Genomic DNA, 17,069 nt, shown 5'->3' with positions numbered 1-17,069 from the left:
AAATCTTGTTCATACATAACGATCGTAGCACGAGGGAAGTAGCAGAGGCATTTCATATCTTGAGGAAAGGAAACAGATGTCAGCCAGCCTTCAGTAGCATTGTCCTCTAAGGAAATGAAGTTGCTTAACAGTGGTTAGCACCGATAATCACACGTGCCTTTAGGAGACATTTTATTACCCGATAAGTGTATTTTTGACAAAGCGCATGCGCGCGCTTTCTTGACGCCCTGCCTTGAAAAGCAGCGTGTTTTTCCAATAAACTTAGTTGCAAGTTCAGCGCCGTGTGTGTCTACTCTCCGTTCTCGTCCTGTGTCCTTGCGCTGTTTTTATTACAAGATAAAAAACGCTGCACAACGTTCGAACTGTAGAACTCACTAAGAGGGTTGAGGGTAGATAGGCTTGAGCTATTTCATGTGTTTTTTATAGCTTATTTTGTCTTCCACTATACATTAGCCCTCCAGCACGCATTTCACACCGCCTTGGTCATGCCCTGCAAGTTTCCCGTCCACAGGCTCATACAACAATATTTGCTGCATCATTCTTTCCTCGCTCAGCCAAAAACTGGAACGGCCTTCAGCGCGATGTCAGAGCAAGCACCTGTGCATTTTCATTTCCTAATTGTACAACTGCCATATTTAAAGAATAACATCTTTGCACATAAAGGTTGATTCTATCTTCACCCACCCTTTATGCTATACCCTCTAAGTAGGGGTCTTTAAAGTGATGTGATGTGCACGGCTTGGTTAGGTTTATTGCGCTACCAACTTCAAGAAGGCTTTTTTGGGGTTTTCGTGAAAGATTTTCTTTTCTGTCGTTTTGCTTGGTAATAGGAGTGCTGGACTGCTCTGCGTCGGAGTCAGTGTCTCTTCAACGAGGTAATAGGCTTACTTGTTCCAATCAGTACCTTTGCTGTGAAAAAGCAAACCTAAATTAACGCGGCTTTGGAAAACACCTGTTTTGCGAGGAATATTCAATCCTTATAGTGCCAGCAGTGACACAGCTCGAGAAACAATGGTGCCTGTAGTGCTTGTGTCACTACTGGGGGATCCTCGAAGCACTAGTTATTCCTCCTCAAGTGTGAAGAAACGAATAACGAAGCAATGATGACAATGTCAAAAAATTTTAAACAGAGCGTTTAATAATTGCTGTGTACTGGAGCCGAATAGCTACGCCTATGAAGTTTGAAGTCAACATAGTTTCCTCATGTGCATAAAGGCTTCACAAAGGCACATGTTAGAGAGAGGGCAGGTAGGTGGGGTGACAACAAAGATTGGACAAGGGATGGGGGAGCCTCAGGGTGCTTTAGAAAGACGAAGGTTCCAAACGCTCCCGCCTAAGGTGCAAACGTGCACATATTGTAACGGGAAACAGTCTAACGTGAAATATGTGCTCAATAAATATTTTTATTTGTTGCCAACTTTTATTCAATTTTTACCATTTGAAGTAATAAAACAGAGAGAGTGTATCATTATAAGCCACAGTCTGTTCTTGAGGCACAGAAGATAGAGGAAGAGGCAGTCGCGTATAGCCTTTCCTTTCGAACAACAAAACTGCCATCTAGTCTCCTAAACCGGAAGGCCATACCATATTTTGAATTTTACTGAGAAGAATTGCTACCACTCTCCAGCACTCCTCAGATCGGGAACAGGGCGAATGGTATCTTAATTGCAGATACCCGAACAAGTTCTGACAGGGTACGCTTAGTCAACTGACAGAGTTTTTATCAGGGCAGGTGCCCACTTGCAAAGACAAATACAAAGGAGTAGTTGTAACGTTGGTCAGCGAAGAGAGCCTTTCTCCGCGCCACGAATCAAAGTTCTGCCACTGAACATCTTGCATTATTTTGCAATCACTAAGAAAAATATGTTCGTACTTTCACTCCGCAGATGCGTCCGCCTTTAGCAACAGCCGTGGCTGCAGTGTGGTGGATACTTCTCTTCTTCCTTGCGCTGCCGGCGCGGTGCTCTGCGCAACACCAGCAGCAGCAGCCGTGCGACTTCAACCGGCTATGCCTGTGCAGCCACGAGGTGGTGCGCGACGTAGTGTGCGTGGGGGTGCCCTTCTCCTCCTTCCCCACAGGCATCGGAGACTGCGAAAACGGACAGGTGAGTTCCAGTTTGAGCAAGCTGCTCCCTATAGTTGAACCTTCTCCAGCGAAAACGAGGGCTCTAGCTTTCAGTGCACTATGCTTATGCGATCGGTGTGTTTCAAATTATTGGATACAGATTTTTCTTTGAACAGCTGTGAAAGATTCTTCGACGCCATCTGTACAGGTGTATTTAACGGCAACGAATGCATTATTCGGATAACATAGTGTAATATGAAGACAATTTTCCTTAACTTTTTATTTACTTGTTCACTTTCTGAATTCACGATTTTATGGCGCAGCAATATAGTGAATACGTTTGGTGTGGTTTGGTTTAGGGGGTTTAACGTCCCAACGCGACTAAGGCTATGAGAGACGCCGTATTGGAGGGCTCCGGAAATTTCGACCACCTGGGGTTCTTTAACGTGCACTGACATCGCACAGTACACGGGCCTCTAGAAGTTCTCCTCCAAAGAAATTCAACCGCCGCGGCCGGGATCGAACCCGCGTCTTTCGGGACAGCAGCCGAGCACCATAGCCACTGAGCCACAGCGGCGGCTAATATAGTGAATAATCAAGCCCTTTCATAGCAAAAGCACGAATAATAAATCAAAATTTCGAAATGGTGCCTTGGTTTAAACTACCGAAAGCGAAAAATGCGCTTCTACCAGTAGGCTCACACCCAACAATTCTGGACGAAACAATTGTTGGAAGGAAAAAAGATATTGAACCCAAATTTTCCTGCATTGTGAGATTTCGCTATAGCAGTCAATATAGCCGCTATCTTCCGTCGACAGACAAGCATTATTTTACTATAAAGGTTTTTGGTATCGTCAAACTGTTGTCATTGAGTGAAGCTGAGATCCGGGCGAGTTGGTATGCATTCATACTGGTGAACAGCGCAAAAAGGCGGGACAACGACAAGACAAACGCTGACTATCAACTGGGTTTATTGAAGGACGGAAGGGTATATATACGAAAACACAACACAAAGACCTAAGAAGATAGTGTGAAAAGGGCCGCGAAAATAAAAAACTATGTCACATGGGAAGTGATGTATGCTAATTCCTTGTTGCTAAGTGTCAAGGAAGGATTGCTGATGCATTCACCTTGCCTGTGGATGTGATGCGCGTCCATTATTTCGCGCGTGAGCTTATCTTTATGGCGGAACAGAACTTCGGTGTTCTTGTACTCAGGTGCGCACTTGCACTTTTTGCAGCGGAACTTTGTGCGCGGAAGCCCGCCATTTTGTTCCGATTTTCTTTCTTGGTCCGTTTCATGGTGGCATTTGCACTTTTCAGAATGAGCGGCAACGTGGCTAACAGGGTCACTTTTCCTTGTGTTTTCATGCTCCATGAGCCTTTTGTTTAAGCATCTGCCGGTCTGCCCGACATAAACAGCACCGCAAGAGAAGGGATTTTGGTACACCACGTTGTCTGCACATGATACAGAGGGTGAAACATGGCGTACCTGGCAGCCTTTCTTCTTTTCTTTCTTTGCCTGTGCAACCTGCTTGCACATGGAGCTCAGTTTGTGGGGAGCAGAAAACACAACATCGACACCTTACCTGCCGGCAACCTTCTTGAGACCGTGAGACAAGCCGTGCGTGTAAGGAACCACCGCTGGTCTTTTTACCTTCTTGCCTTCATTGGGTCGGCCATTTTTTACAAATTTTATCAGCGTTTCGGAAGCCCAGGAAATTATTTCATCCGGTTAACCATTTGCTCGTAACCTGCAGACCTGCATTGCAATGCTATCAGCAGTCTTCTCATGGCACGGCTTTTTGAGAGCGGATTTCAGGCACGATTCCGCTATACCTTGTTTTATAAGTTTGGAGTGACACGATAAAAAATTCAACAATGGTTTTTTCAGACCTCGGGCAATAATACGAGCATACATGTCCACATTCAATAAATAAAGCCAAATCCAAAAACTGAAGCTGATTGCCGCTTGGAACCTCGGTTGAAAACTTGAGGCCGCGTCCGTATTCACTGAAGACCTTCAAGACATCAGCGAGCTTTCTTGGCAGACTGCCTTCATGAGCAATAACCAGGAAGTCATCTACGTACCTAAAGATACGAGTGACCATGCCTTCTGACGCTTTGCTAATGTCACTCTCCAGAACATCATCACACACTGGGTGGTTCAATAATACAATGCCAAACATTATGCCTGTACCCATATGACTTTATGCCTGGTTACGATGGACTTCGTGGTTGCGCTGGATCTGCAGATTGTTTGTTCGCTTGATAGGTAGAATGATTATTCTCTTGGATACTTGGCTTGTTGGTTGATCGCTACAATTACTGATGAATTTCACTCAGGTGACGCTGGTCCGCTCAGGCCTTGAGGTGCTGCAGAACGACTCGCTGGCCGGCACGCGGCTGTCCACACTGCGGCTCATGCACAACTCTCTGAGCCGCATACTAGCCTGCGCCTTCTGCGGCGCCGAGGACAACCTGGTGTCGCTCGACCTGAGCCACAATGCGCTGGCGCAAGCTCCGCTGCACGCGCTCAACCGCATGCGCCACCTGCAGTGGCTCAACCTGCAGGAGAACAGCATGGAGGACCTGCGCCGCTCCGAATGGGACGAGCTGTCCCGGACCGTCGCCCTGCGTAGCCTGTTTCTTGGAGGAAACGGAATCAAGGTGAAAGTGCTACGGCGACCGGAATTTCTCATATGACCGCGTACGCTTTCTTATTGCGAGAAATAATATGAAAACGAACAGAAAGGGTTTACAACAAACCATCTATTCCTTGAATCGAAGAGCGGCGTCAGTGATCTACGGATTCAACTTTGACATCATGGGGGCTTAAGTTCAAAGCTTAAGGGTTAATTCCGCAGGCTGCGCACGGCTCACCTTGCCGAGATGTATGCCTATACCTTGGAGCGAGTAGGAGTGAATTAATCGAACTCGCCTTTCGAAAGACAGCATATAACCATTCCCACGGTCGTGTGCTTTGGTTTTCTTTCCTAATGATGCTACAAGCAGCAACATAGCTTATTGATTTTGATGTTATATCTTATGCACTTTCTTTGGCAGGGTTCTCTAATTGAAAATATCGTACATATTGCGGTTGGAAATAAAGAAGAATGCGGCAATAAGTGATCCATTCATCAAGACAATATTTTTAGGGTGCCGAACAACTAGAAGTGGCACCGCGAGGCACATGTTATTGTCGGCACAGAAAAAAAGAACATAAAGATAAGTAACATGAATGGAAGCGCAATGTACATGAAACGATAACATTAAAAACGCTGTGCTTATGTTGTGCTTTCCTACTTAACGAGTTGCTGTTAGTTTACGGTGCACCTCCTTCCTCTTAAACCTCTTAAAACTGCCCATTCAAGTTACTTGGCTTCACTGCCATCAGTGATCTGTGCGGCTATCGCCTGGTATATTCCTACTTGCTTGCAGAAGACCAAAGGGCTCAAGGTGGAATGAATGAAATAGACGGCCCCGGTAGCCCTCCCTGAGACTCCAAAAATCACGTACCTGTCGAGCAGCTTGCAATATTGAAGAAGTATAATGAGTGGTGCACCTTGCGAGAGTAACCGCACTTGAGAATGAAAAAAAAACAGGCTTCATGTCTCGTTCTTATCGCCTCGTGCACCACTCATTGCCGAAATATCACGAGACCAGGAGCATACTTAGAGATAATGGTGGCTTAGAGAAATTCTTTGAAAACCTCAGAAGACCACTGCCATTTTAGGCCCTAAAGAACCTCGCAGTAAAATATATGTACCCATGCAATACATGCAGGTCCTTAGGGACGGCGTCTTCTCAAACTTGACCGAGCTTGCGACACTGGAGCTGGACCGGAACCTGCTATCGGACGTCATGGGATCACCGTTCCCAGAATCCTTAACGCGGCTGAACCTGGCCCACAACCTGCTAGAGCACCTTCCACGGCATGCACTGCGCAGACTACGCCACCTGTCGGCCCTCTTTTTGGGTGGAAACTTGCTGAAGACGCTCCCTGCTAGTTGGTTCTTGCCCACACGTCGCATGGACACATTGGACCTCAGTCGAAATCTGATGGAAAACCTGCCGGAAAAGCTGTTCAATGGTGAGTACATGTAAAGCATCTCAACCATGCTTTCAACTCCAGTAGGCAACAAAGAGGAGGCCGACATGTGTACGACAAATCATGCGTGTTTATTATCCCTCAGATCTAGCTGAGATGTGTGGATGTCCAGCTAACAGTTTAACTAGGTAACTGATTTCTGAGATCATGCTGCTTAAGTTGTAAAATTTATCCACCACCGATTTTTAGGTCCTAGTGAGCAATATTGTATACAGAACGATTCACAAACGCAGTGAACCAACAGGCTCACACACACTGGCGTTAATCATATCCGCCTTGTAATTTGACTGCAGCGCTTTCGATATTAGTACTTTGGTTAATTTCGTGCACAATGTTGCTTCGCAGGCTCGGTCTACCTCCGTGACCTGCACATGGAGTTCAATTTCATCACCGAGCTGCCCACGGGACTCTTCCGAAGTGTATCCGCTGAAAGACTCTCTCTAGCCAACAACCGACTTGCCGCCATTGCCGAGCACGTTTTCGGTGGACTAGAGTCTGTACTCGTTGTACTAGACCTCAGCTTCAACCTTCTCCGCCGCTTTCCCAAAGCCGCCCGAGCTCTGACGTCATTGTCGGTGCTATACCTTCGAGGGAACGCCCTCACAACCCTCGATCCAGATGATATCCGCAGTTTCCGTGGCGTGCTCGAAGTACTCGATCTCTCCGGGAACCACTTCGATCGTGTGCCGTCCAGTGCCTTAAGGACAACGGAACGCCTCAGCCGTCTCAGCCTGCAAGACAATCGCATACAGACGCTCGGTGCTGACGACTTCGAGTCATGGGGGCGTAATCTCACCGCCCTGAGTCTCGCCAACAACGGTATCCGATATCTCTCGAGGGACACCTTTGTCCACATGCCGCAGCTAAGGGAGCTCAAGCTGTCATTCAACTCGATACACTTTTTAGATCATCATGTCTTCCGGACTCTGAGGCCCACTCTCGAGGTACTCGAGCTCAGCTCGGCTCTCGGACAGCGCTTCTTCCCGCTTGAGCTGGTCCGCCACATGAAACGCGTTCAGTGGCTTCAGCTGGACCACAACCAGATGCTGAACCTTACCGATTCTTACCTACAGGGTTTGCCTTCGCTAGTACATTTTGACATGGAAGGAAATCAGATTGGCTACGTGACGCCAGGGTTCTTCAAGGAACGCATTCATCACAGGCTCAACAGGGTAGTCCTGGCGCACAACGACCTCAGTGCAGTAGACACAGACACATTCAAGGGCCTGTCACGACTTTCTAACGTTGTCCTTTTGGGTAACAAGATAAGCGTCTTGCGCCAAGGGGCCTTTAGAGACCTTCCCCGGCTTCACAACATCGTCCTCTCCCGGAACAGGATCGAGACAATTGAAGCGGGTGCATTCAGCAACCTCTCTAAGCTTTCTAGCTTGCTACTGCAGCAGAATAACCTCACGGCCTTTAGCCTTGAGTGTTTACACATGTCCGGAGGCGGCGCTCTGTCCTTGAACTTGTCCCAAAACGCTCTAGTGTCTCTTCAAGGTGGACTCGACTCTCAGCGACAGACGTCAAACCAGACGAGTGACTATGGAATACGTACCTTCGATGTGAGCCACAACCAACTCGCTGAGATAGACAGCCTTTTTCTAAGCAGCGTGGGTTCCTCTTTGCTCAACCTCCACGTGTCCCACAACAAGCTTAATGATATTAGCGGCCTCTTCGAAAGCCTGGGCATCCTGCAGACCTTCCATGCTGATCACAACGCCATTTCCAACGTCACCTTCGGTGCTTTCCAGGAGTCAGCAGAGTTGCAGGTATGGCGCACGCCAATGTCTTAGACTGCATGCCCAAGTTCTACAGGTTCTACTGCAGGCGTTTCAGCGGTTTGCAGAAGCGCCTTTCAAGTTGGGTGCCGGTACTTTTTTGTTCCTATCGTGATAAACAAATTGAAGTAAAGTACCAGTAAATATTTGGCTAAACCCGCAAGGATATGTTTGTTCAGAGTAAAGGCCTTCTTCCCTGTACGCGTGTATAAGTCTTAAAAGAAATGAAACTACATGCGGAACGAATTAACCAGTTATGTTTTTGGTTCAGCGTTTGTTCGTGAAAATCTCGAGGAATGTTCGATTGGCTAACGCCACATCACATTTTAGATGATATTCTCATGAAAAAATCAGCAATTGTGACCAACCATATTCCTAGAAACAAGCATGTAGGGCGCGAACGCATGCACTTGCTGTCTCATGCTTCGAAGCTTTGACCACTGTATACTGGTCTTTCTTTTTGCAGCCCAATCTAAATGTGACTAATCCGGTCATTGATTTTTATTAATAACTGAATGTATTGTCGCAAGAGGGGAAAGTAGACCTTTCAGAATTTTCTATTGGTAAATAAATGTATTATGGAAAGAGAGAATCGCTAGACCGTTTAAAATTTCCTCATTTTGAAATTCTACTGTATAAGAACATAAGGGCTCCATTGCTCCAGTGTTCCCTTATTTCACATTTCGGCTGGAATTTACTTTACGGTACTAATTTTCACAGAATAGCAGCAGTCTACATGTTTTAGCAGGTCTTATCGTAGGTAGCTGACACCAGTCGCCTGCCGCGCTAGCATGGAAACCTACTGACGACAGCGGTATGTTGCGGCACTGTGCTAAAGATCTGTTTGCTTACATGCTGGTTGCGAACTAAACGCGGTTAATTTTAGGTACTGCTTTTTGAAAAAGACATGGCGATACAAGTGCAAGCACAAAAAGGCGAGGAGACGAAAGGCAGGCACAAAATCAACTAGCCCGGTAACATACGTGACTTAAGTAGTGCTCTAAGTTGGATTCCCGACATTCGCATCGTTCAGAACGCCAAATTTTGGTTCATGGCAATGCATCTCCTGCGGTCTCATTTTTTTTTAGTATACGAAAACATCATGTAATATAGAAAACAATATACGTGTATGATTGGCGTTTTATGAAGCTTGTTCTGAACAAAGCGACCTCTTTTTTGAGGGCGTAGAAGACAAAAAAGCATAAAAAAAGCATCAAAGGGCAGACTTAAGCTCCTTCTTAATTGTACGACGCAATAGCGCTAATTGGCAAATGCCCATAATAGTGAGATTTGTAGTTCTCTAATTTGCGCAAAAAAGTCCCTGGGAGTCCTCATACCGCTCCTGGCGCAGTGGTGCATCGGTTAAGCATTGCTCGACTGCCCAGCAATGGCAGTTCCCAGTAGGGCTTGGTTGCTCTTCCCGACCAAACTCTCGCGACCAATCATTAATTCAATGGCCACTTGCGTCATTAAGTTAATGGCCATCTGCCAGGGTTGGCAGTTTGCTTACAACCCGGTGGGCAGGCTGTGAAGACGTCTGAAGGTCCCGTGACCTACGTTGCGCACCTGCCCTGTTGGTTGTTCCTCAGGGAAATTTCTTGTGGCATTTTCGTTCAAGACTAACGACACCGGCTTATCTGCGACACGGGCCCTTTAACGCTGGCGCGTTAAAAATTTTCTTCGAGAGTGGATTCGGATATGCAGTAACGCCGCAGAAACCGCGACCTGATTAAGATTTCTCGGTTTAGGTTGTATAATCCCACTGGCGGGTTTTCTCATATAATTACTATTATTGTTTCTCATGTTTTCTGCAGTTCGTTTCACCATAAGGACCCTTCAAAATTCGGTGCTTTTCATTTAGTTGAAATATTTCACGATGATTTGAAAGTGGAGTGCAAGTAGACGGAGGGCAGTGCTGGTTCGCTGCTTATCGACAGCCGCATCCCCAGCCGCGCGCGGGAGAGGGGGGGGGCGCCTTAATTGTAACAAATTGCAGTCCTCTAACATGCTGTCGTGGAACAATCTAGTGCTCGAAATCACGTTTCGGAGAACAGTCAAAACTCTTCCTATTCTATCGTACTTTCGTCTATCGTAACCTCTAGGAGGAAGACAATCATCACTTCCTTACATTACACGTGGAGGACGTGAATGCAGTTGGACCGTCAAACGCGCCGTCGGCTCTTCCGGTCCTTAACATGCCAGCGAAAAGGACCCTGACTGGAAAAGCCCATCAGCTAACATAGACGCCCATGTATTTGTTTGTAGATAGACTCCTGACCGGCGCCTGACGCAAGTTACTACTAGCAATTCGGTTTTAGATCGCCCCCACATTCGAACGCGACCAGTCCCGCACGTCTGCGACAATTTAGGGGCCAGTTTTCGCGTCGGAAACGCATCCCCTTGAAAGATGATGTGGCTCCTCTCGGAGAGTAAAGCGAAGTATTAGGCTGGCCGGAACACTTCTAGTTTCTGGACGGAAATTTCTCTCGTCATATGCAGTGTGGCGACATATTTCCCCTTGAAGTGGCATCACGTGACCTGCAACGTGACCTACCTCTTGTTCATTACAACGCCGCATTTTCTCAGGGATCGACCAAACGCTTGTGTCCGCGGGGTCAGTGCTTAGTTCTGCCGCCGACAACTTTAGTCAGTTTCGCCCAGTAAAGTCGACTAATAGCCCTTTATTAAGCTGAACGTAATACATTTCTAACGCATTTTGAATGTATTATAATGTATTTAGCGTATATTATTAGTGCATTTTAATGTAGAATACATTAATTAGTATTTGTAAGAATGACCAAAATATTACTCCAAGCACGCTTAGAAAACTACGTGGGGAAAAATTAATATCAAATTAATACAATATGTTCGAAGTGCATAGCACAGCCTTTTTTTGCTAAGGGGGTTTTCACTGGTTTGCCGCGCCAAGTCTTTGATACGGCATGTAGCAGCATGGCCGCGGCGACTTCGGCTGGTCAGCAAGCTCCGTCCCTCCGGGGAATTCCCGCTCCCGTCGCCAGCCGATGGAGGTAGGATAGGGGCCGTGTGTGTTGGGTCGGATGAGGACCGCGGGCATTTCAGAGTGCGAAAATCGAGGAGAGGAGAGGAAAAGGCTCGAAAATGCGCAAATTTAGGTTTTGACTGTATATAGCTAAGGTTATCAAAACGCAAAAAAAAAAATTTTGCTAGAGGGTATTTGAGAAGTGGCATCCTTTTGGTATTCTACATGTACTGTAAATTTATTGAGAGCCCTTTTCTGAGGTCCTTTAAGCATGTACTTTTCTAGCGGCCTTGATTTATTCTCTAATACTATTCTTGTATCCAATGGCGCAGGTGATTATACTGAGCAAGAACAGAATCAAGTTCGTTGGCGATTTCGCCTTCGGAAATATGACGCAGCTCCGAATCCTGGACCTTAGCCGTAATGTCATCTCGTCCCTGCCGGAAGATGCACTCGAGAATACCGCTATCGAGCGCCTCAACCTCTCGTTCAACAACCTGTCCAGCTGCGAGTCGCTGGCCGCAGTGAAAAGGACACTGCGCGTCCTCGACCTCTCTGGCAACAGGATTTCAAATCTCGGTGCCCGACACTTGGATGGTTTGCAGCATCTGCAGGCACTGAACTTGTCGCGAAATCAACTGATTGTCATCGGCGAAGAATCTTTCTTGGGTCTCGGCCACCTGATGCACCTGGACCTTTCTCACAATCCACTGTACACCTTGAACAAGGCCTGTCTTCATCCGCTCAAGATGTTGCAAACTTTGAGGTTGAGGAACTGCAGCCTGGCAAGACTTCCGGTGCTGCACTTTAAAAGGTGAATATCCTTCGCTAAAACCCACCTGCCCATAAGCACCTTTACTTCAACTTTGCTGCATATTCTTTGCAATCCGGCACCCATGAAATGTGAAATGCCAGAAAGGTAGGCCTGAGATTAGGCTCAAAGCCCACGGCAATGTTCGTGGGCAAGTTAACTTTCGTCGCAGCATCCCTTTCAAGCATGCTGTACAAGTAGAGCAAGCACCTTTTGCAGTTCAGAATCAAAGAAGGGGTCGGAAGAGAAGAATTAGTTTGTTGTTTTGAGCTAATAGTTTTGTTTGTTTTTTAATAGTAATTATCATGTTGTATTTTATGGCAAAGCATACATGTAATTGCAAATATTTAAGAGGGAGCCAGGAATAATCTCGCATTGTCGAGGATATTGGAGAATAAAAAACAAAGGTGACGGTGCAGAAATTATGAAACGCATAGAAAACAGGCTCTGTGCCGACATGTAGACTGTCAGGGAAACATAGCTTTAAATTGGAGAGGAAAACAAACTGACTGGCAAAATTGTGTGATGCAGAGAGCGTTGCTAAAAACTGGGCACCTCCTGTTTTGTTCTCCTATCCCCGTTTTCCTCGTACTAACAGACTGGCTACACTGGACGTGACCATGAACCTCCTGTTCAACGTTTCTGGAGACGCATTTCGCCACTTGAAAAACCTTAAAGATCTGGAGTTGCCCCAAAACCTACTTGAGACAGTTCCCCGGCACCTGTGGCATTTTCTTCCCTCGCTCCGTTCATTGGATCTGTCGGGCAATCCGATCACCTTCTTGGCCTCCGACAGCTTCGCTGGAGCCAGCGGTCTGCAGTCATTGGACATCAGGCGCTTGCAGCTGAAGTTCCTCGACCCGAGGTCGCTTCACGGCCTCAGGTGAGCTCACTATGTCTGTTTTGCACTGCTGTTGGCGAGGAGCGTACTCCGTTGAGCCGCAACAGGTTTTCGCACTGCATACTCTCAACCATCCCAACTACCATGATCAATTTCTAGGTGACAACTCTAGGAGGAGCAGCCCTTAGGCATGCGTATGAGGCTGTGACGTATCTTTTCGTACTTGTTGTGGCTGCCGAGAAACTGCTGCAGATATCAGTTCCAGTAAACTGGGTCCCATTGTTAGTAAAGCGGTGGCGTTACGAAATTATCCATGCAAGCCATCTCGATAGTGTCGTACAAAGCTTCTGGGCTTTTAGTGGTTGCACTATCAGGGCAGTCAGTAATCTACTGCTACCATTTCAGCTCTTCAGGCGCTAACTAAACAAGGCAAGGTTTCTTTGCATGAAAGGAAACATAACATACATGAGTGGAAGAAAGGGAAGATAACATGAATGAGAGAAACGTTGCAGAACAAATGAAGTCCAGCAGGAACTCATCAGGATGAATTCCCCTGGTTAACAAGCATGGGTTTATGCGGGGGGTGCTTTCCGTTCTGCGGTATCAGCGATCATCAGTAGTGTAGAAAATGGTTGGTTTATAAACACACAATATGTTTTTGTTTCCTTTAAAGAACAACACACGAGCAGTCGGCGGAACGCAAGAGAAAAGGCACGAACGAAGTGTCACTTTTCGATCTTTAGTCAACCGTGCGCTGTCTAACAGTATAGACACTCACTGCAGCGCTCTCCATAGCTTGCACTCAACTTTCTTCCATAGGTGCTTGTGCAATGTGTAATGTGTAATGTGTGTAATTTATTTCGGCGCGAATTATATATGGCGTCTTGCTAGAGTTTAAATCTGTCATTGATATTCTGATAGGAAATGTATAGTTTTCAATGCGGTACTCTTGAGAGTAGTAGACGGCAGTTGTTTTGATGTGGATGCTTTTTCCTAAAATAAACGACACATTTTCGCTCACCAGCTCATTGAGAGGAAGCCATACTTATCATTAGTGAATTTTTTACTCGCGCGCTTTCTTCATTTGCGGTTTGTTTGTCTGGCAGAAAACATTCATTCCAAACTTTGCAAGTACAAGCAGTCAAACAACATGCTATACCAGTGGAAGGTCATCGACAACACGTGTATAACTGGCTGTTGTTCATTCCAGCAAATGCTGCTGCTATATTCATAATGGTTGGGCTTCTTGACCAATACGCTGAGCTTAATGACTAGTAGTTGTTGATAGTAGCATTACTCACTACAGCTGGAGGGAGATTAGAGCCCTTGTACGGCGCGATGTCAAGAGGCATCTCGCACCGGATGGAATACCTCGCAGGTTCCTGTCGAGCCTGCGGACGACCAGCTACGGCTCGGTGCGTTCCTTCCGCCTCCAGGAGCTGGTGTCCAAGTTGCACTCCCTACGGCGCGTGCTGGTCGAAGTGGAGGAGCCCGTGCTTTCGCACCAGCTGCAGTGGGCATTCGGCGCCAAGCTCACGGAGCTGACGGTCACGGGACGCCAACTGCGCGTCGTCTTTCCCGATGCTCTCTTAGGCCTGCACGGGAGCCATGAGCTTGTCCTGAGGTTGACGGGAACCAGCATAAGGAGACTTCCCGCTGGCCTACTGCGCTACCTAGCAGATGTGCGCTACCTGACGCTGGACCTGCGGGATAACCTGCTCTCCTTCATAGGACCCGAAGTGCTCAAGCCCTCTGATGGTCATGACGTCGGCTTCTGGAGGGGCACGCAGCACCTTGCAGGTATGACCTAGAGTAATAAATCAATGGTTTAGGCGGAAAAAGAAAACAGAACCTGAGAGGGGGGGGGGGAGGAAATTAAGCTTCGCAGTAAGGATGTGACGGGATAACGTTAATGACTGTCTCTAGCGGCCTGGGGTCCCCTTTTTCTTATCAATTATCAATTCGCCTAGGTTCTAGCTTTTCCGTCTTTAAATTCACGGCTCAAGCTTTATTAGCGTACGGACCCCGTCTTGCTCTGTCGCCGGCGTCGTCATGTCTGGATACTAGCTTCCTCCTAGAGCAAGAAGACGAAGGGTGATAAAGCTGTGAGCTTGTGGGCACGTCAATCTGACATAGAGGCTAGAACGTGTTCCAAGTATCTTGAACAGTCGCCGCCTCGAGGGGCCTCTCTAAAGCTGCTTAGAATGCATCGCGCAGGTGGCGCTGTGGCTTGCTAGCGTCGTGCTCTCCCATCCTCTTTACCACCCGTGGCCAACAAAAGCTGCCAAACACGCGGAGCTGTCGTGGATGCAGCTTACGCTTCTTTGGCCTTTAGCATAGAAAAGTGACTTGCTGAGTCGGTCGCACGACGGGAACGAAACAGAAGAACGCATCGAGTGGATATTAGCGATACACACATCAAGCACTTGATGTGCTGTGCTGGTCCGAGGGCTATTTCGTTCCATTCACATCGTTCTGATGATCTGCGGCTTGCGCAGTTATTCCTTCCTCGCTATGCGCTAATCTGGCAAGCTTCGCGTTAGCGCTGTGGCTCTTTAGTCCATGTAGGAGTGCTGACGGACAGTGGAAGGATGCCCCTATTCTGTGGGAAAAGGTGCCGACAAATTCGAGCGTGTTGTGGATCTTTGCTCTTGTTAATCGTGTTGCTCGCTAGGGGGGCTCATGACTCCCATTTTTAAGGAGTTTCTCGGGCACAAAAAAAAAGCAAATACGAAAATTGGATTGCTAAATGTGCTGTCAATTGAAGGATGCCTACCAGACTTTCATCATTCGCGCGGAGTTCTTTAATGCAAACTTCCCTCGTATAGAACTGGCGTTGAAGCAAAAAAAGATTGTAAAAACGCGGTTCGTAACTTTGTGCAGAAACTCCGATCTATGCCGCAGGTGCGTACCTCCTGCTTCAGAATTCACACGTATGCACTAAAAAGCGGCTGACATGCAGTTAATGGGGGACTTGTCGCCCCAGCTATTACTCATAAAAATGCGCTCAGGAGCTATCAAGACCAGTCGAAGCGCATTTGCTTTTTTCTTCGACCGAATTAGCTCCCAGCTGGAAGTTTTAATAGCCTTTTTTTGCTTCATCAGGGATGTCAGGTTCCTGAAGTAGATGCAATAGCTAGCAATGACGTGAATCCTTGCCCACATTATCAAGTATTCTGTCGTTACGAGGCTCTATTTTAAAACGTGTGCAGTCAATATAGATCGCAACTCCGTAAGCAAAGGGAGAAGTTGTAAATAAGAGAAGCTGCCAGCAAGGCGCGCAGTGCTATATGCGCTCCATTGCCTTGAAACAGTCAATTGCGGTTTCTTCGGCTGCGATGCGCTGTACCTTGAGAGTACGCAGACGTAATTCTTTTTTTCTCTGGGCGATAACGCAGTTCCTGGTATTTTTTAACAAATCATAAATGCAAGAGGTAAATCCACCGGACTGGAGAGTTTTGGCACAAACTTTTGCGGTTCTCCATCGGGTGTGATCAGCCCAAAATAAAATGTGCAACATTATTGCTGGCCCTGCCACAAGCACTCACTTTAAAAGAAGCTCTGTGTCAAAACAAGAACTGCTGCTAATGAGGAAAGTGATGGTACCAACGTCCTATTGCTTTTCATGGGCCAGAGACACGCGCTTACAATTGACAGGATTGATGCGTTGAAGCTTCGAAGGTCTCTGGGTTGAGGGATTCGTGGTGCTGCCTTACGTGTTCGCAGGAGGCATCCGGCTGGAGGACAACCCTTGGGTGTGTGACTGCCAACTCCTGTGGCTGAGCCGTTGGCTGCGGCGCTGGTTGCGAGAGACGTTACGCGTACAAATGCTCCACTTTGACGCTGCCATCTACGTGCATAACCTGGCGCGCCAGAGCGAGTGTACGTATCCGGGAACCAAGCTCCGTACACCGCTCATCGACCTGCAAGAGGATGACCTTCAATGCGACTCAGCCGTCGGTCGCATCATGACGAGCCAGATATGGACTGCAGTGTGTGTGACAATAGCAGTCAGATGGACGAGACCGTAACTTTACTGTGAATTTTTAGCTGTAGATACGTGATCGGTGCGCGTGTGTGCGGGCGTGCGTTCAGTTTCCACTGGCGGCAAAGGACAAACTCCACTGTAAGAGACATATCACGTCCATATGGTGAATGACTATGTGTGTACCTGTTGTGCTTCATTACTTCCGTGGCGACGAACGAATACATGCGCTTCGAAGGCTAGGTTGAGCGTACCGGGACGGATGTTTTTATTTTTTTGTGAAAGGAAAGGCACAGTGGTCAGTTGGGGGAGGTTGGGGGGCGTGGCGCTGCATGGCGGGGCATGACGAGCTAACGACAATCGTGGCCAAGAAAAGCTTCCATTGATTTGTCACACGACAATACATAGACTAGTGTTGAATTGCGTGCTCATGAACGCTCATCGATATACTGCAGGAATCCGAGTATATATTCCC

The 17,069-nt window shown here is 47.2% G+C and overlaps 1 protein-coding gene across 1 annotated transcript; it reads left to right on the top strand.

Annotated features, from left to right (window-relative positions):
- The first annotated feature begins 2,023 nt into the window (after positions 1-2,023).
- LOC149361739 (uncharacterized) lies at positions 2,024-16,779 on the top strand. Its single transcript, XM_089569578.1, has 8 exons — positions 2,024-2,105; positions 4,411-4,734; positions 5,851-6,157; positions 6,521-7,947; positions 11,290-11,771; positions 12,367-12,651; positions 13,988-14,409; positions 16,336-16,779. Exons 2-8 carry the CDS (start codon positions 4,489-4,491, stop codon positions 16,638-16,640), a joined length of 3,474 nt encoding a protein of 1,157 aa, XP_089425704.1. The 5' UTR covers positions 2,024-2,105; positions 4,411-4,488; the 3' UTR covers positions 16,641-16,779.
- The last annotated feature ends 290 nt before the right edge of the window (positions 16,780-17,069 follow it).

The sequence above is a fragment of the Amblyomma mixtum genome, chromosome 2 (assembly GCF_055824585.1).
Source record: "Amblyomma mixtum isolate Tamu chromosome 2, ASM5582458v1, whole genome shotgun sequence".
Classification (NCBI taxonomy): Eukaryota; Metazoa; Arthropoda; class Arachnida; order Ixodida; family Ixodidae; genus Amblyomma; species Amblyomma mixtum.
This window is presented reverse-complemented; position numbering and strand designations above follow the sequence as displayed.